We start from the raw sequence: 24,437 nt of genomic DNA, 5'->3' as shown, positions 1-24,437 counted from the left end.
TAATCTGCTGTCTGTCCAGTTCAAACCTTCAAGGGTCTGGCTAAACACAGCAAAGCCTTTGCAGTTGTGTTGGCTAAGGCAGGGAGAAGTGGAGAGGCCTCAGAGGGGACATCACGGTTTTCTGTGTGAGAACAAGGCAGAGCCTCAAGGCAGGAGCTGAGAGGCAGTGCCTTTGCAGATTATTGCGAGCGTGGGCTGGGGTAAGAGGAACACTGTGGGCCAGCAGCACAGCGTGTAAGCTTCCAGTGATAACTGGGAGTGGAAATGCAGATATCTGCGTGGCCCCAGAATTGCCATTTTGTTTGGAGGTAAATGATCCCCACATCTGCTTTCCATCATCCTGCAATGCAAAACAACAGGCTTTATTCAAAGGGCCCATGAAAAAAGCATGGGTGTACCTTTCTTTAGGACACCTACTTACTTTAAACATTTCTGCAAGTGCTCAGCTCAGTAAAACATTTTATTTAAAAGAACAATCAGGAAAATGTGTTGCTATCATCTAATGAATGAGCAAGGGTTAAAGAATCTGCCAGTGCCATGTCATCTTCCTCCCCCAGGAAACTCCTCCCTGGTTGTCTGTGTATCTGTATTTTTAAGGCAGTTAATCAGCTTGTTAGTGAGCCATCAGGCTAAAGAGTCCAGAAAGCCAGAAACAGTATGATTCATCTTAAGTGAATTAATATTTTTATGCTTAGTTACAGCTTAGAATATCCCTGAAAAAGTATTATTACTTGCTTTAGCGCTATTGTACAGGCTGTGTAAGCATAATCAAGCCTCAGATCACAGTAATTAAGTGTTGGGAAAAAAAAAAATCATGAGAGTTACTTAGTATGCCATTAGTAAGAGAACATTTAAAGTTATTTGCATCTGTTGAGAGGGATGCTAATGCAGGCAGTGTGGAGCAAATCATTCAACTGTTTTGAGTTAAGACATAAACCCAAGATATTTAGATTATATTTGTTGTAGTTGACTGGTCAGCTGATCTTTGTTTATACCAGATAACTGAACTTGGAAAAATAAAGAGAATTTCAACATTAAATGAAAATGAAATTTCATTGTTTCAGTTTTATTGCTCAAAAAAGTTATTCTAGAGTTTAGCATTTCAAGAAATGGTACCAGCTACCACAGTCAAAACACTTTGCTAGGATAAAATAGTTACCTGACCTGTATAGTCCAGCTAATAGATTCAAACAGCTATGTACTGGTTGTTATAGGGAAGTATTTTGTGGCTGATGATTGATTATTTTGTGACTGACTGGCTCTCTCCTTCTCAATTCCCACCAAGTCTCTTTTTATGACAGGAGCTGTACTCTAAGCTGCATTCACTTGGCAAGGTTGAATCTGAAAGCCTGTTAATCCTGACCACCCAACTTGTCAAGGAAAAGCTGCCAGCATGTGAAGTGGAAGACACTGCAAAACATGAGCAGAAGCTAAAGGAGTGGGAGCAAGAACAAGCACTTCTCACCGAGAGAGAGAGGAGAGAAAAGGCTAAGCAGGAACTGGAAGCTAGGAAGCCAGGTAAAGCATCTGTTTAATACTGGAACTCAGACTACCATAACGGTATGCATTCCTCTGTCAGTGAACTGAAGTGCTCACCATTATTAATATTTCACTTTAATCCTGCTGCAAGTGTGACTATATGTGACTATTTGCTGTATTCAAATTAAACTATTTCTATTTTACCTGTTTCCTGAAGGACACATGGTTTAGAAATCATCATCCTGTAGATGATATATTTTCCTTCTACCATAAGCCAGGCAAGGGGTGGAATGGAGACAACACAAAGAAACAAGGGCATAAGAAGTAGCTTGCCTGCGATGAAAGGTGTAGAGGGTGGAAGAAACAAAAGAGGGAAGAATTTAAAACACAAGTTCTTTCAATAGGAATTTCTCACAGGAAAGAATGCCTTGGCTACTCTGAACTTCAGACACTAAGAGGATTAACGTATATTGATTGTTTTTTTTTCCCCAACCCGTTTGGAAAATTCAGGGTACTATACATTGAACTGGAAACCTAACTTTAGACTGTTTCAAAAACTACTTTTGAAGAGTTTTAGCCTAGCGCATTAGCACTTGCACAGGCACTCAGATGTGCCTTCCCTGTAAGGAAGCTAGGAATTTCTGACTTCACTAGTGCTACTCTGCTCCACTTTTAAGGTCAATAGAGAAACATGCACAATCACCTTGGCAAACACCAAGGAGCCTCATACTGCAGTGCAGTTTCCTTTTATTTTCTGGGTGCAGTTTCATGGGGTTTTTGACCTAATTCCCTTTTTGCCTCATCTGCGTACATGGTCCCATGCCTCATTCTTCAGATTGGTAAAACAATGTAGCTATTCACAGAGAGCACAAGGAAATGGCAAGGGCGGAAGGGATCATAGCATATTGGTTGTGAGGTGCATCAGCATCCATCCCTGCTTACATTCCCTGTCACCACAGAATTCAATCAGATGCAGCCAGCAAATTTCTACAGCTCCTGGCAGGGCAAGTTCCTTAAAAATAGGGAGACCCTAGCAACAGCCCTGCTGTATTGCAGCTTGTTATGGCAATGACAGTGTTGTCTCATTGTGCTTTACCACAGGGTCTGATAAGTGTTTCCAGTTTTATCATGCACCTGTCTAGTCTTACAGCTATAAAACTCGCATCACAAACTCACTGTAAATTCAGTGAGAATACACTGAAAATCTGTGAAGTGAACTTGTTTTAAGTGTAGGAAAGCATCTTATCCGCATCCACCAAATACCTCTCATTCCCAGTGAATGCACTAAAAGCCTGATTGCTCTTTCACATCCAAAAACATGCCAGTAAGGTCCTTCACTCCATCTTGTCAGCAAGTCCCATAGTTTCTTCCATACTGCAGTAAGAGAATGCTGTCTCCAGGTAAGTGGATGATTTTTGCTTGTTACTTGGGAGAAGAGACCGACCCCCACCACACTACAACCTCCTTTCAGGTAGTTGTAGAGAGCAATAAGGTCTCCCCTGAGCTTCCTTTTCTCCAGGCTAAACAACACCAGCTCCCTCAGCCGCTCCTCATAAGACTTGTGCTCTAGACCCTTCACCAACTTCGTTGCCCTCCTCTGGACACGCTCCAGCACCTCGATGTCCTTCTTGTAGTGAGGGGCCCAAAACCGAACACAGGACTCAAGGTGCGGCCTCACCAGTGCCGAGTACAGGGGCACTATTACCTCCCTGGTCCTGCTGGCCACGCTATTCCTGATACAGGCCAGAATGCCATTGGCCCTCTTGGCCACCTGAGCACACTGCTGGCTCATGTTCAGGCGGCTGTCAACCAACACCCCCAGGTCCTTTTCTGCCAGGCAGCTCTCCAGCCACTCTTCCCCAAGCCTGTAGCATTGCATGGGGTTGTTGCAACTTCATTCTGCTCCCTGTCCCTGTCTTCCAGCTCAGGGGACTGGGTACCCTGAGAAAAAACTGGTCTGACTATTAAAGACTGAGGCAAAGAAGGCATTAAGTACCTCAGCCTTTTCCTCACCCTTTGTCACTATGGTTTCCCCGCCATCCAGTAATGAATGGAGATTCTCCTTAGCCCTCCTTTTGTTGCTAATGTATTTGTAGAAACATTTTTTATTGTCTTTTACCGCAGTAGCCAGATTAAGTTCTAGTTGGGCTTTGGCCCTTCTAATTTTCTCCCTGCATAACCTCATGACATCCTTCTAGTCCTCCTGAGTTGCCTGCCCCTTCTTCCAAAGGTCATAAACTCTCTTTTTATTTCCTGAGTTCCAGCCAAAGCTCTCTGTTCAGCTAGGCTGGTCTTCTCCCCTCCCATCTCGTCTTTCGGCACATGAGGACAGACTGCTCCTGCACCTTTAAGATTTCCTTCTTGAAGAATGTCCAGCCTTCCTGGACTCCTTTGCCCTTTGGGACTGCCTCCCAAGGGACTCTCTCAACCAGGCCCCTAAACAGGCCAAAGTCTGCCCTCCAAAATTCCAAGGCAGTAGTTCTGCTAACTCCCCTCCTTACTTCTCTGAGAATCGAAAACTCTATCATTTTATGATTGCTGTGCCCAAGATGGCCTCCAGCCATCACATCACCCACCAGGCCTTCTCTGTTCGCAAACAACAGGTCCAAACAACAAAGCGCCTTCCCTAGTTGGCTCCCTCACCAGCTGTGTCAGGAAGTTATCGTCTTCCACACACTCCAGGAACCTCCTAGACTGTTTCCTCTCTGCTGTATTGTATTTCCAGCAGGCATCTGGTAAGTTGAAGTCCCCCACGAGAACAAGCGCTAGTGATTGTGAGACTTCTCCCAGCTGCTTATAGGATATTTCATCTGCCTCTTCATCCTGCTTGGGTGGTCTATAACAGACTCCCACCATGATATCTGCCTTGTTGGCCTTCCCCCCGATACTTACCCATAAACACTCAACCCTTTCATGACCATTGTCAAGCTCTAGACAGTCAAAACAGTCCCTAACATACAGGGCTGCCCCACTGCCTCTCCTTCCTTGCCTATCCCTTCTGAAGAGTTTATAGCCATCCATTGCAGCACTCCAGTTGTGCGAGTCATCCCACCCTGTTTCCGTGATGGCAACTATATCATAGTTTTCCAGCTGCACAATGGCTTCCAACTCCTCCTGTTTGTTGCTCATGCTGCGTGCATTGGTATAGATGCACTTCAGTTGGACTGTTGAGCTCGCCACCTTTTTTGAGGGAGAAGCCCTAATTCCCTATGTGACCATTCTCAGATGCTTCCATGGCTTCTAATATGTCAATAATCCTTGCATCTTTGCTGCCACATGGCTCTCCATCCCCTCCCTCCACTGAGACAGCAGACCAAAGGACCTTGCTAGCACACCATCCCTCAAACATTGGTGTTCCACCCCCAGGCTTATCTCTAGCAAGCCTGGTTTTCTCCCTTTCCCCCTTCAAATCTAGTTTAAAGCTCTTTCAATGAGCCCTGCTAACTCCTGTGCAAAGATCCATTTCCCCCTTTGAGACAGGTGTAACCCATCTGTCACCAGCAGACCTGGTGAGATGTAGACTGACCCATGATCAAAAAAAACCCCAAAATTCTGCCGGTGACACCAGGCTCGGAGGCAGGTATTGATCTGCTGGCTCTTCCTGTTTCTTCCTTCATCGTTCCCTGCAACTGGAAGGATAAAGGAGAGCACTACTTGTGCTCCTGATCCCTTAACCAGTCGTCCCAAGACCCTGAAGTCTCTCTTGATTGCCCTTGGACTTCTAGTTGCAACTTCATTGCTGCCTACCTGAATAACCAATAATGAATAATAATCCGAGGGCCTTACCAGGGTAGGAAGCTTTTTCTTCACATCTTTAACCTGGGCCCCAGGGAGGCAGCAGACTTGAAGAAATGGGTCCGGTCTGCATATTGGGCCTTCTGTTCCCCTCAGGAGAGAGTCTCCTATGACAATGACCCATCTTTTTTTCTTTATGGAAGCGGTTTTGGTGCAGGGTGTAGGCTGACAATCTTGGCAACACCTCCGACCTAGATGAACCATTGTCCTCGTCATTGTTCAGTTCCACTTGCAGAGCCTTGTACCTATTATGCAAGGGCACCTGGGAAGGTGGGGTAGTCACAGAGGAGACACGCTTGCTGTGCCAGGCAGGACCTTGTCACCATTCCCCTCTACCCCTTAAGTCATCATATTCAGCCAGGTGGAGAGAGGATAGAGAATCCTCCGTATCATGGGTCCTGTCTGCCTGGTGGGCCTGTCCCAGGGAAGGTAGGGTGCGGTTCCAGTAGTCTATCTCCCTCTCGGACTCCCTGATACTCCTCAACTTACTTACTCACCTCCTCCCGGAGCTCTGTCACTAAGGGGAGGAGTTCCTCTACCTGGGTGCACCTCCCACAGGTGTGCTCACTGCTGCCATCTGGTACTGGCATAAGAGTAGGGCACACCCTGCAGCTTGACACCTGAGTGGCAGTGTGTTCCCACCGGAGCTCTGTCTGGGAAGCTGCATCAGTCGTGGCGGGTTTAGAGTGGACATAGCCTTCTGCCGGGTGGATACCATTGCTCCCTGGTCGAGCCGGCAGAGCTACAGAGCCCTTCTTGCTGTGCCGCGCCCTATTTGCCCACCCTGTTCACGGTGCTCCTGGTCACTAGTGCTCCCTAGGGACTTCTTTTATACGTGGGGAGCTTGGCCGCTGTTGCTCTTGGCCCTGCTCAGGTCTCATCATCCGCTGTGTTGGGAGCTGCGGGCTCCTGGCGCCTCTCTTGGCTCCCCCTGAGGTTAAGGAACCCCCCCCCCCCCCCCGTGCACCGCGCTGATGTGCTCCACTGCGGATCCTGCCAGCACCAGAGCTGCTCGCCTCGGTGATGTAGCTTTATTGGGTATCATCTCTGACACAGCCCCTTGAACGTGTACTTACTGAAAATGAGGTGTTTTCTCATGCTGCTGAAGGATACAGAAATGAGAACAACAAAAAGAAGCCACATCATGGTACATCATGGTAATCTTTCACACCACAAGAAATAAAAGTAATCTTCAGCATTTATTTCTCAATTTCTAAATAAAGATTGGTTCTTATCTAGTATTTAAATAGTCATTGATCTTTTGAGGAAAAGTCCATATAGTAGATAATCATGATTGAATGAAAGGGAAAACTTACAAATACGTACATACACAAAGACAAGAAATGTCAACACCACTTTACCACTTTTGTATTTTATTGTGGAACTGAGTTTGTTTCCTTTACATCAAATATCCTCAGTGGAAGAGGGGACATTGCACACAAATATCATAAAAGCACTACATATTACTTTCACTGGAAACTAATTTTCTACATTAGATATGACTGGATAGAAGCGATGCAGGATTATAAGACATAATACCGTACACAGCTGCAGACTGACACAAACACCGTTCAGAACAAGAGAGAGGAGGTGTGTGAGGTGCTTCTCAGCCAGCAACAAGACTGTTTCTTTCCATAGTTTGGAAGATGATGACTGCATGCAAATGCGTGAAAGCATATTTCAGATTTCCTCTTTTACAGTTGTGATTACAGCCCAGTCTTGAAGAGGTAGCTCTGCCACCTGGAGCTCCTAGCTAGTCTAGTGCAGAGAAGCTTTTTTTTTCTGCTTTTTTTTTTTCTTTCAATATTTTTATGCCATTGTTTTATTTAGCTACTTATTTTTTTAGATTTTTTTGTAAAGTCACAACAGACTTTTTTCTTTTTTTTTATTTTAGATAGCAAACATTTTTAAACCAGGTGAATAATAATAGCATTCTAAGAAACGCTTACCCCTAGTTGCTTTTAGTGTTTTGTTCAATTAAGTGAAAAGATGAAAGCTTACAGTTTCTTACAAGTGTAAACATTATACTTTTTCCTTTTCTAATAAATCCAGACCAACAAAATTACTATTTCTCTCAAAACATCATTACTGAGCAAGAACCCCTTGCGACAGATGAAGAGAAGCATATGACAGAAATGTCCTAAATGCACAGTAAGTGCTCTTTGGAGCTGACTTGCTTTATGGTGAGAGGGATTGAAAATTCAATTAACAAATTGATTAAATCTTAGTAAATGAGTATCAGAACTCTCCTAAAATGCATAAGCTATCATAGACAATTAAAAAAACCCATTCATATACAGTTAGCTCCATTCACCACAGTATGTAAGATAATAATAAAAAAATCAAAAGTGAATTCTATGAAAGATGGGGTGAAAAGTAGAGGTCAATGAAGTCATGCCCACCACAGGACTTTGAAAAGGCATGCAAGAGAGGCCCTGTCCAAGTTCAGGAGTGGGGTGTCTAAAGTTAATTCTTCATTGAATTTTATGAAGCAGTATAGTAATAGCATAAAGATCATGACTGGGGATGCTGTTATGGGTAATACCATCATTTAAATGGAGCGTCCTTTACACTCAGATATTGAATCTTTATAATTAACCAATAACAAACCATGCTCCTAGAAATCTATGCTGATCAACAGCACTCATCATTAATGTACATGGTACATTTTGATGACTGTTACTAAACTAATTGTGTAGTATTATGATTAGCACAGTTAGATTAGTTCCACAGGCAGGGAAGACATTAAGGGCAAGAGGAGCTAATGGAGGAGTTCATTGCTGTGTTACACCCAGGCGTGATTACCATTTAAAAGGGAATGGATGGAACAGGCATTACAATACCTCAGAATAGCCAGACTGGGTTTTTAATATTCTTGTAGCAGCAAAAAATGAATGAACATTTTAAAGTTGGCTGTAACTGCCTAATTATTATTATTTTTAAAGTAAAACTAATGCTTGAGCCATCACAAACTTACTTGGGGAGATTTAAGGCTTGATTCTAATTTCAGTTACAGTAGGACCAAATGACTGTAACTTCCCTGATTGTAGTGAAATTGCTCCTGATTCACAAGAGTAAGCGGCATAAGTGAGATTAGTCTCAGGACCACTGCTGTACTTAGATTTTCTACCAAAGCCGAGGTACAAACCATTTCAGATATTGTCAGAAAATCTGTTCCCACCCACTCAAAAAGTTTGAAATCTGACCTGTATAAGTAGACAAAGCAGAATTGTAGAAATAGTACAACTATTCTGCCAAACATTTTGCCTATAACTTTGAAGACTATATATTACAAAAGCAATTTTAAGTGAATGATTATGAGCCCAGCAAACATGCTTGTTTTTACAATACATTTCCATTTGCCTTTTCTGCCATAGTCATTCTGAATTATTCTTAACGACTTAAAAGGTATAGTAATAAATAAAACAGCATTGCTAAAGATACCTAAAAAAAAGAAGACATTAAAAATAAATCAAAGACCTCAACAACTGACAAACAGTAATTCACAGCATTAAATAGGCCTCAGGAGCCCAAATTTAAAGGGCCCTAAAGCAGTATAAAAAAACCCTCATAAAAATTAGGAATGCAAACATATACCTATTAAACAAAAATATCCTAACAATGTAAAATTGAAATAAATTATAAGTAAAGAAAATAAAATGAGTCATAGTTCACTACATTGTGAAACTTAATACCAGCCATAATGGTGAATCATACAGACCAGCACATATATTCATTTTGGAGGCCTTTACACCTTCTTTAAATTCAGATTTGCAAACCTTCTACAATGTAACAAGATTTTTTTATTGGGATAAAACTTCTGAGACTAAAAGATCCAAACTATCTTAAATGATGGAACTGTTCTACATGCTGTTCTGCTGCAAGCAGTCTAGAGAAGGAAAGGAAGGGGGAAAGGAAGAGAGAGAGGAAGGAAGAAAGGAAAGGGACTTATTTTAGCTTATTGCTTATTCTATCTTTTTTCAAGATCTTGTAAGGATTGAGAGTGTAGGTTACACCCTTGTAAATATTAGGCAATCAACATTTCAGATCCCATTTTCCGTCATCATCAATAGGTTAATTTTACCACCAGGGTGCCCCTCCCCACCACCCAAAAAAGGTATCGGCAGTTGACTATTTTCAGTAAATCTTACCTCAATATCCATTCTCACTAGAACCTCAAACAACATTATTAATTTATCTTACAAAACTACTAAAAAAATTGCCTTCACCTGAAAAATTTTTCTTTGCATTTTCCTGTAAATGAAAACTTTTCTTAAAAATCTATTAAAAGTTCATGCAGCACTAAAAAAAAAGGTTTCTGTACATTTGTTCCCATATTTACTCTTAAATGAAACAAATAAAATAAGGTAAGACAAAGGAAGGTTGAATACTGTACAGACTTGCAGGTAACCTTTTTCATCATCCTGAATGTTTCACTAAGTTTTGCAACTCTGATACTGGACGCCACTTCAATCTTGCTTCCACAGTACAAAAGAAGCTTTAAAGAAAAAATGCTCATCTTGCCTTGTTGAGCTGTCCTGGTGCATCAACGAATTGTTCACAGAACTAACATATGTAATTCATAGCACCAAGCTGTTTGACCAGTCAGATAGGTTTGTAGTACCATGCATGCACACTCACACTTCTTTACTGGTGTAACTATGATCCTACACAGATGTTTTATAAATTTGCTGTCTCAACATTAAAAAATAAATATATCAAGTTTCTTTGTACATTCAAGTCACTTTCTAAGGCAAATTGTCTACTGTATGTACTCCCAACTGTTTGGTATTTTGCTTCAGTTAATTGACAGTGGACATGGGCATTTAAGCATGTGGACTGGTCAGTTCTGACTGGAGTGAGTGGATTTTTACTGGGAGCATGCCTTAGACCAACAATTCTGCATGTTGAAAGAAAGGTTTTAGAATTCTGAATGGGGTTCAAACTACGTGCATATTTGGCCTACGATTGTTATGGTATGTCAGTATGCAGAGTTCAAATTAAAGTGGAAAACTGCTAATGAGCATTAGGTTGTACGTCCCTTCCTAGCCACATTCTGCTGCTTTTTATTTTCCAGCTAACTTAATTCTGTAAAGTAAGGACCTCCTTTGCGATAGCTCAGATTGATACAAATTTAAAACCTCCTTTTCATGTGAGTGCATAAACAGACTGCAGTAAGCGATACAGCTATTGCCATGAGACTACTGGAGATCTAATTATTTATTACTTACTTCTCCTACCCCTCTCTTTCTTTCTCTCTCTTTGTGTTTCTTTAGAGGGCAAATGCCTCTACCTGGCAGAAGTCAGTTGGGGTTGGTAGTACATGGTTTCCAAACATTCAGCGGAGATGAAACTGGATCTGTATTTTCGCAGTAATTTGAACCCTACTATGGGAATACTGTTATTTCCCTTAGCAATCAGCAAAGACTGAAAAATATTAATGACTTGCATCGCCATGATACAGTATAGCATTTTGCAGGTATACAGTTCAGCAGTTGAAATATATGGGTTGAATTTTTAGAAAAGGCGTTTTCAAACTGAAGAATTTCTGAAAACAAAGTTAAATCTTGTGGTGCATGGTCTTGTTCTTACAGTTCAATCTTGCATGCGGGAAAAGATTCATCTTGCATAACAACAGTGCTGCTGCTTGCCAAAACCATTATGTTGAGGTCCTGCTGTTTCTCATGGGTCTCTTGGTACCATTCCCTCATCACTTCTGAGTCATGGGTTGGGATTAAGGTCACCTACAACACAAAACAGGAGAACTCCTGAGGAATGGACAACAGAAACAACTGATAAGAAAAATGTCTTTGTAAGAAGTCCTGGCCAACAAATATGATTCCCTTTTGGATAGAGTGGATCTTTATGCAATAAATACTTAAATAAATGGATGGATAAAAGGAAATAAACAAACATGTAGATAAGATAAAATGACTGTAAAGAAGCAGTTTATCAAAATAAAACCTTGGTTCTCTAAGGTGCTGAGATGCAACTTTCCAGAGAAGTAGCAGTCTGCAGTCTGCACCGATAGCTTTTCAGTTTATGGCCAAATATTTTGTTTACTTATTTATCATGTTGGAAAGGCACATGAAGTTTCCAAGTGTATGTGATTACCATATAAACCATGAAGCATTCACTTTTCTTTCCTACTTACAAACTGCAAGGTTTCCAAACTTGGATCATATATGGTATAGCAACAAGATGAAATAGCCAAACGGCCCTGTAAACCAGTTCCCAAATGTTTTATTCTCCAGAGACAGGTCAGAAGGGCCAGAAATGGGGGAGCAACTGAGTATGGTGCAGCTCTGTGCTTCACTTGGGTGTCCTCTCACATCACTCTTGAAACAAGGTGCCCAGGCCGGGAACTCCTGTCCCCAGCAGCCACCGCCCACTCCAGAGGCACTCTGGCTTCCTGTAGTTGCTTCCCAGAGAAGATTAAATTTCCAGGTAGAAATACTAGTGAAGAGCCTACCTGCATGTTACTCTCCCACTGGGCCTTGCCCTCCAGCAGGGAGTCCAGAACAGCCCTGCTTGGCTCCTCAGCTGCAGAATTGTTCCCGCTCACCACGTAGTAGGATGACCGCACCCTCTTGAAAAACTCAACATCGACATTCTTGCTATTGCTGTGGTTGGGAATGTACACCAGATCCAAATACACTGGAGGTCCTGGAGGCATCGCTGTAGATTTTGCTGACTTACTATTCCCAGGTCCTTTGGAAATCAAACAACAAAAGAATATATCACAGGCTGGTTAAAAACATGCATTTATTAATTACCATTTTAACCACTGAGATGATATTCTTAAAATTGCTAGTGTTGGTTAAGCATTACATAGCTACAATTGCACTTCTGTGTCCCCTGAAACAATTATGGCATTACCCTCCTACATCTAATGACACGTTCCAGCTTTGTTGTATGCCAGTTACGATTGCACTGGGAGGAAAAAAATGGAATAAAAGTAACTATCTATATAATACAATAAAAACTCACTACCACATAACCAACATTTGACTGAACCTTTCCCAGTAATATACTACTATTATCCAACAATTACTACACAAGGCTGTGATTACTGAATTACCATTCAACAAATGACACTATTATTTTCCAAGTTAAGAAGTACAGATTTTCGAAAGTCTCAGGTATGCATGATTATAAAAGCTAGAGTCACATGGGGAGCCATGCAGAAGTGGTCCTGAGATTTGGGGTATCAGCACATACCAAGACATAGTAGCTGTTGATATGCTCATACTGTCTTACAGGTGCATCAGGAAGCTACTACATGTGAGCAGAAAGAGGGGCAAAGAGGAACTTGGGAGAAAAGAGAAACTTCCTAAAGCAATTACTTCAGGAAACTGAGAACAAGTGTTTATTTGCCTGCTGGATCCTTATTTGCATACACAAACTAGCCACTTATAATAAAAAGTAGAGGGAAGCATGTTTTTGCTGCTATACATAGTGTAGTATCTGTTCTAAGAAGAGGTTCAGTCAAAAGGAAGTTCAAAGTTTACACACACATTAAAAATACTACCAAAAAAAGCTGGTTTTGCTACACAATGGATCATGGTGTGAACTGACAATCAGGATTCAACCAGTAATTGTATCCAGATGATCATCATTTATGTTTTATTGGCCTTCTCATGATGTTACAGAGGATGAAGTTTGGTAAACTAAATTATCTGAGCAATACACTCTATTTAGGATCACATATTGTAAAGCCAGGAAAGTCCAATACAATTGTTCAGTGTGACCTGCCGTTCATCATAGGGCACTATGCCAAATAAGCATCATAATATGATAAGATTTCCTGAATTAGAGAGTTTTTAACTACTGGGTATGTTACAAAATCTTTTATCATCTTTCATCATAAAAAATCTGTGATAAATCTTTCTGAATTGTGGATATCAGCACTGGATAAAATATTAGACATTACAGTTTACACTTAAATGTCATTATCAAATAGAGCCTTGTCTTCAGCTCTAGCGTATACCTGAGAAGTATGCTTCAAGGAAGAAGAATCTAATATAAAGCTAAAGTGCTGGAGAAATGTACAGCATGAGGAACCGTACTGCTGCTTTGAAAAGCATCTACTAACAGAGACGTGCAAACGATGATGTAAGAAAGGAACAGCAGACAACTTAAAATAGGGAAGCTACAGATGATAGCTGAAAGCTGGTTTGCTTGCATTGAATCCTAGACCTGTTCCTTGTAAAAAGCTTTCAATAGAATATCAGTCCTGACAACAGCAAAATCAAAGTATCCCCAAAGCACTCTCTAACAAGATCTGCCGGAAACAACATATTAGCACGATGCCTCCTTCACTAATCTAATTCATATTTTATTACTACTTAGAATACACAACAGTTATTCAAAATGACATTAATTTTCTGTATGTTTAGTCATCACTGATTGCATAAGACTTTAACTGGATTATATGATATACATGCTCAGCTCACTGAAAGCGCTCTTACTACTGTTATTGTTTTTTAAAAATACTCTTTTTAAAATTAATCCAGCAAAGTAATAAAAGCATCCAATGTCTGATAGTACCTTTGCCTCTCACAATATTAAATTGCATTATTTTATGTTAAGAGCATTGTGCCTACATGATTCTTACAATGAATAAAGTGGATCACTTTACTACTGAATTCACTTCACCTACAAAAGTGGTACTTTTAATTCTATTAGTTGGTTAACAATTCAGACAGCTAGTATTTAAGTCCTTTATATTTGATGTACTCTCTCTAATTCTTTACATCTGAGCAAATTGACACATCAAGTTTCTCAGATTGCAAAAGTTAATTCAGTGAATTTAATCCATTTAAATGTGGCCTTAACATGCCAGATTTATACTTAAAACATGGACTTTCTTTGGGGGTTTGCTACAAACCACATTCTCAGCTGATATAAAGGCAACTTAGCTTCGCTGCAACAACTAAGAAAATCTTAACATTAGGGAACTCCTATCTGTCTTTACCTGTGGTTGCAGTCTTTGCTGACTTGGATGTTGTTGTATTTGCTGCATTCTTGGTGTCCTTATCTTTCTCTTCCACTCGAGACTTTACTTCTGGATTAGAGATATTTTTGGTTGCCTTCTCCACAGAATCCTTCTTTTTTGGAGAAGCTGTTTTGGAAATTTTGTCTAAAGATTCTTTTACAGCTGGTTTTGGTGAAGCCACTTGTTTTGATTTACCATCACTTTTTTTAACAGGAGAAGATGACTTGGTCTTAGTACCCTGCTTTTTTGTCTTTGTCTTTTCTTTGAGGTCCTTCTTCAAAGGTTTACCCAAATTCTGATCGATGGGCAAAGTCTCTGGATCAACCATGGAGACATCAGGGTGCCTAGGGGAAGGGCTTTGATCCTGCATTGGGACAGGTGGTGGGTCAATTTGTTTGTATGTAATTGTCTTGTCTGTCGGAATGGTTTCTGACTCATCTTCCGAGTCAATGTTAGCATCTGCAGTGATGGAAGGGCATTCCTCAGTCTCGGGGGGAACATCCGAATCAGTCTGAGATGGGGCAGACTCGCTCACGGATGTGGGAGGAGTTTCATCACACTGCCGCCCTTGCTGCTTTCCCCCAGAAGGTGGCTGGGCTCCTCCACAATGAGTTAATGGCTTCTCTTGATCTTGAGATTGTTCTCTACTTGCAAACCACTCAAGGGGATTTGGGTTGATAAATGAGGGTGAAAGTTCAGTTTTAGGATGTTTATATTCGCAAGAGGACACAAGGCATAAGTCAACATCTTGACGGGATTCTGCTAACAATTTTCCTGGAGTAAAATGTGCACTTGCTTCATAGGAATAGCTAGTAGCTTCAGATGACCTGGTGGTTTTCCCAGTTGTCTTAAATGAGTAATCTGTGTCTTCAGGTGAGCTGGTGGCTTTCCCTGTTGTCTCATAGGAGTAATCCATAGCATCAGGTGATCTGGTAGCTTTCCCAATTCTCTCATAGGAATAATCTGTGGCCTCAGGTGACCTAGTAGCTTTCCCTGTTATCTCACAGGAATAATCTGTGGCCTGAGGTGATCCAGATTTTGCAACTGCCTCATAGGAGTAGCTAATATCCTCTGGTGACCTAGTATTTTTCTCTGTGGCCTTGTAAGAATAACTAATTTCTTCTGGTGATCTGCTGCTTTTCTCTGAATCTTCTTTTTCTGGGCTGATTAAAGGTTCTGGACTGTGCTTTGTTAGGTGTTCCTGGTAACCAAATGCTTTGACAGGGGATACTTGCAGCAACAACGAAGATGTGTGACTAGCTGACACTGCTTCTGTGATTGCAGGAGGTGAATCTGGAAAACTAGGAGAGTACAGAGGAGAAGATTCCCTTGGAGTTAACGGAGATAGGTCAGACTTTGGTGACAGCTTTTCTCCTAGGCTCTGCACCTTTTCTAAGGTAAAAGAAGAATGTAGTGACATATCTCTGGGTGGAACAGCACCTGAAAAAGTTTCTTCCAGCAGTGGCGAAGTTAACTGGGAAGGTGTATGAGCCGATGAAGTTGAGGATGAAGCTTCAATTTGAGAAACTGAAATAATTTCTGAAATATCCTTCTCCTGAGAGTAAGATGACTGCTCCACAGGGGAAATCTTCCGTGCAAAAGTAGGCTCTTGTATATCTGAAGGGCTATAATCTACTTCTGTTGGTCCATTTTCGGATATATGGTGTATACTAGTGCCTACAGTAGGATAGTCTGGAGATTGCCTACTAAAGTCCATTGCTAAAGACTGCTCAGGGGACTCCTGACCAAATTCCACTGACATCATAGTTGACTGCTCAGGAGATCTGTGATCGTGCACCGGGGTTCTTGATTTTGCGGTTTTAGGTGAGAAATCTAGTGGAGAAATTGACATGGGCCTTGGACACTCTTCCTTAGATGGAGACATGTCTGTTTCCTGAAACGTTGTTGGTGTTTGTACAACTGACACTGAAAGGGAATCATCAACTTCAGTAGAGTGGGGGGATCCAACCTCAGCATGCAAAGAAGGAGATACATCATCAGTAGTTGGTTCTGGAAATGAACTAGTAGCAACAGATGCTGTAGAGACAGAAGCTACTCCTTCTATATGGGAATAGGTGTCTTCTGCTACAACCTCATCAACTGGAGTTGCAGACTTGTCAGAAACAGTGCCTTCAGAAATTGACATTTTGGTGTCTTCTTTTAAGGAACCGAACTGACCAATATCTATTTGAGTAGGTGAGAGATCACCTGCTAGCTTCCGCTCATCCAAGACCAGTGAAGACTGGGAGCTGCTGGGTTCTGTATCCTCCATTTTCCTTTCTAGGCTGAAGCCTTCCTTAATTACCATAAACTCCATGCTTTTTTCATCTTGTTTTTCTTGGCCCACAGAGCTGGCTTCAGAAGCTGGGCTCATCTGAACAGGTGATTTTTCTTTTTCAGGTTTCCCCTCAGAAGGACTTCCATAATCTCTGGTGGGAGACTTTACATCAGCACTCAAAAATGTATCATAAGTGGTCTCTGAACCTATTAGTGGTGGACTCCGTAGAGGCGAGAGAACCTTTTCAATAGGAGATTCTGAATCTGGCACAGGCTCATCCATAGGGCTTATTCTGGGTTTTGCAGGCTCATCCTTGACTTCACTGAGTTCAAAGCTAACAGGAGCTTCTGTTGACTTTTCACTGGTTTCAGAGGGAAGCTGACTGGATTTTTCATCAGTGGGAGACTGATAATAAGGTGTGTGGCCAGCACTACCAGCAGCAGACTGTGAGGGAGATGCTATTTCTAATGTTTTATCTTCAGGGCTTGCACAGTGCTCTTCAGCAACTTCTTGATGTACATCAGGCAATGTAGCAATAGGGACAGGCTCAGCCGAGACCTTGATCTCATTGGGAGTGAGTGAAAAGTTCACACTACGTTCACTCAGTGGTGTTTTGGCAACGGGTGATGGAGGGGACAAACTCTCAGCTGGACTACGTTTTCCACCATCTTCTGGATAGGGTTCTTTGATTTCTAATTTGGCAGTGCCTTGGATTTCACTTCCTTTTTGCCAATATACATCTTGGAATGCAGATTTGCAGAATTTGTCTTCCTCTAATGAAGAAGGTGGTGAGATGGTAGAAGCTGAGGCATTATAGTCTTTACCTTCTGTGGCCTCTGTTTTCGATCCTTCTGATAATCCATTAAAAGCATCCAGAAGTGGAGAAAGTTTAGGTCTAGCAAATTCTTGAGAGTACAGTGATGTCTCATACTTGGTAATGTTCATATACTCCTGAGAAGGTGACTCGCTTTCCTCATTGTTAGTTTCATCACTCATGACATCCCGGGGTGTAGACATTTCATCCATTGGAGTTGGTTCACTGGATATTTCAATGGTAGACTGTGTATAACCTGAAGTAGCAGTGAATTCTTCAGGTTGATCTTCTTTATCTTCTTCATCAGAAACAGTGGCTTCACTTTCTGAACCACCAGGTAATGTTTCATCATGGATAGAAGAGGCTGGTTCAACTGCTGGAGACTGAGGCTCTGAGCGTTTTGTTGGTGTAATTATGAGTAGGCCATATTTATCTTCAACTTCACCAGCTTCTGCAGCTTTGTCTACCACAGCCATCACATAATCTTCTTCAGCTTCTATTTTTTCAGTCTCCTCTTCATCTCTGATGTCTTCTGCTTTGTCTTCCTCCTCTTCTTCAGTTTCTGCCTTTTCTACTGCTTCTTCCCTGTCTTCCTCAGCCCGTTCATCTGATGCCTCATCATCTGCCTTTTCAATATATTTTTTGGCTTTAATGTTAGCATCTGCTTCAGCCATTATTTCTGCTGAAGTCTCTTCCATTTTTCTTGCTTCCTCCATATATGGTTTTGTGATGTCCAGTGGTGTCTTTTCTTCCTCATCTTCACCTCGTTCTTCAGCTTCTTCTGTCTCTGCCTTTTCCTCATAATCTCCTGCTTCATATGATTCTTCCAAGCCAGTTCCCTCATCTTCAAACTTTTCATTGTCATCAACCCTGTGCTTTTCCACAGGTTCCAATTCTTCGGGTGTTTGTTCACACTCACCCTCAGCCTCTGTGGTAGTTATGCCTTCATCAGAGGACTCGGCAGGTCCTTCATTATCTATTTTTCCTTTTTGGACTTCAAAGGCCTCTTTTTGTTCTGTGCCAGTGAGTTTCAGTTCATCCTCTATAAGTGCAACTTGAGGTTTTGTTTCTTTTATTGTTTCTACTTCTTCAGCTTTTAATTCCTCAAAATCCTTTGTTAAATCCTCTGGTGAAGACATAAGAGATCTATCCACTTCAAGTTCTTTTCCACTAGCTGTAATTTCTGCAGCTGCTACAGTTGTGGCGGTGGCTCCAACTGCTGCAAGGGCAGCTTGCGCTCCACTGACTTTGATCTCCTTCTTCACAGTCTTAATATTTCCTTTTTCCTTTGGCTTTCCAGTAGGTACTGCTTCTTTTTTAGCAGGTTCCTCCTTCTTTCGTGGTTTAGGCTTTGCTGCTAGCTTTTTGACTTCAGTCGAAGGAGCAGCTGTCTTCTTTGTTTCTTTAGGAACCTTTTTGATGTCTTTTTTGGCTTCTTTTTCTTCCTTCTTAATGTCCTTCTTCTCTTCTTTTTTACCTTCTTTTTTAGCTTCCTTTGGTGGAGCTTCTTTCTTCACTTCCTTCTTAGTTTCCTTCTTCTCTTCCTTTTTCACCTCTTTTTTAACTTCTTGCTTGATCTCTTCTTTTTTGGGGTTTTCCTCTTTTTTGATGGGTGTTTTCTCCTCTTTTTTAGAAACCTCTTTCTTTGGTTTTTCTTTTTCCTCTTTCTTTTCTTCAGGTTTTGCTTTGACTTCCTTTTTCACTGGCTTCTCCTTTGCCACTTTTGGTTTTACATCTGTAGCTTGTTTTTCAGGAGTTTCGGATTTTACTAATTGCTCTTCTTTACTTGTTATGTCTTTTTCTGCCACTATAGGTTTGGTCTCCACTTTTGCTGGTTTCTCTTTTTTAACTGGAACTTTTTCTTTGCTTTCCAATTTCTGAAGCTTTTCCGGTGCTGGACTAGGCTTTGCAGGCTCCGGTGTTTCTTCTTTAGATTCCTTTCTGACAGGCTTGCTTGATGGTGTCTTTGCAGCAGGCTTCAGACTCTCCTTGCTGTCTGTTTGTTGTTTCAACTTTGCTTGTTTCACAGCTGGACTAGCAATGTTCCCAGTTAGGTCTTTTTGTGTAACCATTGGTTGTTTAAGGAAGTCTAAGTGTTTGAGTTTTTCTAGTCCTTCTAGAATATTATATTGGGTGCTGTTTCCAGGAAACAGAACTCGGATTATTTTTTCTGCAGGATTAGCTGGATGCCACACAATCAGGGATGAGACAGAGGTGAAATAGGATAATGGAATGTCTAGTTCTTGGCCATTTGGTAGCAGGAATTCAGCTTTATTTTTGCTCGTATCACTCCACTGTTGCATAAAATATTGCATCTCTTTGCTATTTTTAACAGGATTAAGCACATACATCTCAAGTTTGCCAACTCCCATTTTCTGAAATAAAATGATGGGGTCAATGGTATTTCCTACATTTCTGAAAAGAGGTTCTGGTTTCATAGACAACTTATGTAAATACTGGAGAGTAAAACAAGCTTCTTCTACACTCCTTTTTACTCTAAAGTTAGGATCCAGGTTCTTCAGGTTCTCAGGTACATTAAGGAATACAACTCCTAAATCAGGTGAGATCAGATTTTTCATCCAGTCGCTGTTGGTAGTAGACCCTTGGGACTGTTCCTCTTCTAATTCAGCTATCTTTCGCTGAAGCATGCTATTGATTCCTGGCAGGTTATCATCTCCGATGTGAGTGAGTAGAATAGAATCTACCCTGTCCAAGTGACGGATAAGTTTCCAAAAGCAAGATTTTCTTTCAGATCCTCCATTGATAAGCATGTTGAATCCATTCACTGCAAACAACGCAGAGTCCCCTCTTCCACCCGGGAAAATATAACAGCAGGGTTTGGAGAGTTTCAAGAAGCCTCCTGAAGTTGGAGGTTCCAAAATGTCAAAGGGTGATGGCACTTCTACTGATTCTGACAGATACTCTGTGAATTCAGAGAGTCCTTCCATTTCGGGCAATATGGAAACTGAGTTGAGTTTAATGTTAATAAAGTCTTGAAGGTTGTGTCTGTCAAGGTTGGAATTTTTCCAGTCTCCTTCCTCAGGGCAGAAAAGAGTTAAGCTGGCTTTGTTGGCAGGGTGTGTGGTGCTCAATAATTCACCAATCTAGGGTTGTAAAACAAAAACACAAGAAGATGCATGTAAATTCATTTTTTAATGACAATTATTAATGTCAAAACATAATATTTCCTGATCAGATATAGATAAAACCTTTTTCATTCACTTCTGCACTGTTGAGTACCTGTCTTAGAAGCTAAAGGAACCTGTTAGCACAATTAGTTTACTACTGTATTTTTTTAAATACAAAGGAGCAGCTTATGAGGAAAGGTCCCTTCCTCATTGCCCAAAGGAGGAAAGTACCCCAAGATTCCCCCTTCCCTCCTCCACTCTTTATAGGAGGACAGTACAAGCTTTTATATTTAGAGGGGATGAGGAGCTCATGAGTATCCCTGCTGCCCCTGTCCATCCAGAAGAGCCAGCCAAATATCTAAGGGAAACAGCACATCCTCTTAACAGGCAGAGAATAACTGCAGCCCAGAGGAGGCCAGCATCCTCCCGAGGGTCAGCTGCCTTCCTCATCCCCTCCTCACACAGGATGTATTCCATGACACCATCATTACTACAGTTCTTTCTGCAGGCTGGCTCCTGACTCCCAGATTAGCATGACTGACTACAGGACAGTTTTCCAGAACACGAAGAAATGATTTATTGTATCAAAAATCCAAACAGTTGCAAGTTTTGCATTTGTGAGATTGTGAGGTACATATATTTATATATGCTACATTGTGCTGGTTTTGGCTGGGATAGAGTTAATTTTCTTCCTAGTAGCTTGTATGGGCCTATGTTTGGGATTTGTGCTGGAAACAGTGTTGATAATACAGGGATGTTTTAGTTATTGCTGAACAGTGCTTACACAGCATCAAGGCCTTTTCTGCTTCTCACACTGCCCCACCAGCGAGTAGGCTGGGGGGGTGCACAAGAAGTTGGGAGGGGACACAGCCAGGACAGATGACTCCAACTGACCGAAGGGATATCCCAGACCATATGACATCATGCTCAGCAATAAAAGCTGGGGGAAGAAGAAGGAAGGGGGGATGTTTGGAGTTATGGTGTTTGTCTTCCCAAGTAACCATTATGTGTGATGGAGCCCTGCTTTCCTGGAGACGGCTGAACACCTGCCTGCCAATGGGAAGTAGTGAATGGATTCTTTGTTTTGCTTTGCTTGCATGCACAGCTTTTGCTTTCCCTGTTAAACTGTCTTTATCTCAACCCACGAGTTTTCTCACTTTTACTCTTCCGATTCTCTCCAACATCCCACCATGGGGGAGTGAGCGAGCAGCTGTGTGGTGCTTAGCTGCCGGCTGGGGTTAAACCACAATGTGGGCTAATGAATATACTGGGCCAAGGTTTGGGGTTAGTCCTATCCAGTTTATACTATACCATATTTGGATTGCTGTTTCATACTGCTAAATTCTGACTTTTTTTGCTCCTAAAAGTTGGCACACATAATGCAGACAGTGTTAAGCCACTGGTAGCGCAGGCCAATGAAACTTTGTAGAAAAATTATTCCAGACATAGATCATATCTGTTAGGAATAGTGAGTTCAGGAATGCCCTAGAAAAGGCTTTAATGGATTTGCATTTCAAATATCGACAGTTCCATTGCTTACGCTATTTGATAACACAGAGATGTAACTGCTCATTCTCTTCTCTGGATTCAAAGTCACTCTGGGAGCAAAGAAATGTATCTGTGAACCTGATCATCTTTTCAAGCACTGAGATACATCTGTTGAGGAATCCTCAAGTTTTAAAGGTGTTACAGCTGGTGAAGGAAAACAAGCAGGCTGCTCAGAGAAAATACAAGGTTGCTTCATACCTTGGACCACAAAGGTAAAAAAGAAAGGTTTTCCTCTGCTAGCTGTTGTTGCAGAGGCAGTGGAATGGGACATCTTCAATCTTCTGGCATGGAAGAAGTTGAAAACAACACTTTTAGGCATTGCTTGCAGGGAGTTCTGCAAGCTAGAGATGGATTTCTGAATAAGACTTCATAAGATTATCCTTTAAAGAGTATTTGCTTATTTGTAAGCACATCCCATGACCATAGTTTAGGTTTGGTCCAGTGAAATAAAAATGGACAGAGACCAGAAATACCAACTTTACTACAATACTCATCAAACCGTACATGCTTATGGGTCAGGACAGCATGGGAATTCTTTCTTCTAATCACTAGTTAACAAACCACTAACCACTTTTTTCTAGCCCTTTCTTAGACTAGACTAGACTAGACTAGACTAGACTATTTCAGTTGGAAGGGACCTACAATGATCATCTAGTCCAACTGCCTGACCAATGCAGGGCTGACCAAAAGTTAAAGCATGTTATTAAGGGCATTGTCCAAATGCCTCTTAAACACTGACAGGCTTGGGGCATCGACCACCTCTCTAGGAAGCCTGTTCCAGGGTTTGACCACCCTCTCAGTAAAGAAATGCTTCCTAATGTCAAGTCTGAACCTCCCCTGACGCAGCTTTCAACCATTCCCACGCATCGTGTCACTGGATCCCAGGGAGAAGAGATCAGCACCTCCCTCTCCCCTTCCTCAGGAAGCTGTAGATACAAGCAATGAGGTTGCCCCTCAGCCTCCTTTTCTCCAAACTAGACAAACCCAGAGTCCTTAGCTGCTCCTCATAGGACATGCCTTCCAGCCCTTCCACCGGCTTTGTTGCCCTCCTCTAGATGCATTCGAGTCCCTTAACATCCTTCTTAAATTGTGGGGCCCAGAACTGCATGCAGTACTCAAGGTGAGGCTGCACCAACGCTAAATATAGCAGGATAATCACCTCTTTTGACCAGCTGGTTATGCTGTGTTTGATGCATCCCAGGATGTGGTTTTCCCTCTTGGCTGCCAGGGCACACTGCTGACTCATATTGAGCCTACTGTCAACCAGCACCCCCAGATCCCTTTCTGCAGGGCTGCTCTCCAGCCACTCCTCTCCCAATTTATACTTGTATCTAGCATTACTCCATCCCACATGCAGAATCTGGCATTTGGACTTGTTAAATTTCATGCCATTAATGATTGCCCAGTGCTCCAATCTATCCAGATCCCTCAAGAAAGTCAACAGCACCTCCCAGTTTAGTATCATCAGCAAACTTGCTAAGGGTGCATTCAACTACTGCCTCCAGATTGTTGATAAAAATATTGAACAGAACTGGCCCTAGAATTGAGCCCTTAGGAACACCGTTAGTGACCGGTTCGCCAGCCAGATGTAGCCCCATTCACTACAACCCTTTGAGCCCTGCCATTCAGCCAGTTCTTCACCCAGAGCAGCGTGTACCTGCTCATCCCACAGTTGGACAGCTTGTCCAGAAGGATGCTGTGAGGGACAGTATCAAAAGCCTTACTAAAATCCAGAAAAACTGCATCCACCACCTTCCCTTCATCCACTAGGCGGGTGACCTTATCATAGAAGCATATCAAATTAGTTCGACAGGACTTTCCCTTTGTGAACCCGTGTTGACCATGCCCGATGACTGCATTGTCCTTTAAATGCCTTTCAATAGCACCCAGTATGATCTTCTCCATAATTTTTCCAGGTACTGAGGTTAGACTAACCAGTCTGTAGTTTCCTGGGTCTTCCCTCACACCCTTCTTGTAAACTGGAATAACATTGGCTAGCTTCTAGTCAGCGGGGACCTCCCCAGACTCCCAAGACCTTTGGTAGATGATCGAGAGGGGTCCTGCTGTAACATCCACTAGCTCCTTCAGTACTCTGGGATGAATCCCATCAGGCCCCATGGACTTGTGAACATTCAGCTGATACAGCCAATCTTTTACAATTTCAGTGTCCGCAAATGGAAAGTCACTGTTCCTGCACTCGTGGTCCTCCGACTCAAAGGACTGAGCAGCCCAAGGTCTATCAGTATTATTAAAGACTGAAATTTTTTCTAACCTTTTTTCCAATTGTAGACTACCTAAAAATTTCCCATTAATGGGACCCTTTAAAAAATGTCACATACACAGACTGCAGTATGGCAAATACGATCTTTCTTTGCTTTTGTAAAATCTTTTAGAAGC

At 41.9% G+C, this 24,437-nt stretch overlaps 1 protein-coding gene across 1 annotated transcript in view; it reads right to left on the bottom strand.

The window, feature by feature from the left end:
• Positions 1 to 6,620: 6,620 nt before the first annotated feature.
• Positions 6,621 to 24,437, bottom strand: part of LOC104015959 (microtubule-associated protein 1B) — a 59,272-nt gene continuing 41,455 nt past the window's right edge. Inside the window, exons 5-7 of the mRNA XM_087770635.1 lie at positions 14,252 to 20,468; positions 11,747 to 11,985; positions 6,621 to 11,018 (exon numbers count right to left, since the gene is read on the bottom strand). Of these exons, the coding sequence (XP_087626761.1) occupies positions 10,863 to 11,018; positions 11,747 to 11,985; positions 14,252 to 20,468 (6,612 nt within the window). The 3' untranslated portion in view covers positions 6,621 to 10,862. The remainder of the gene's footprint in view (positions 11,019 to 11,746; positions 11,986 to 14,251; positions 20,469 to 24,437) is intronic.

This window comes from Nipponia nippon, unplaced genomic scaffold (assembly GCF_047370975.1).
Source record: "Nipponia nippon isolate SJK-2023a ecotype South Korea unplaced genomic scaffold, ASM4737097v1 scaffold_33, whole genome shotgun sequence".
Taxonomy (NCBI): Eukaryota; Metazoa; Chordata; class Aves; order Pelecaniformes; family Threskiornithidae; genus Nipponia; species Nipponia nippon.
Note: the sequence above shows the minus strand (reverse complement) of the source record. Positions and strands in the feature narration are given on the sequence as shown.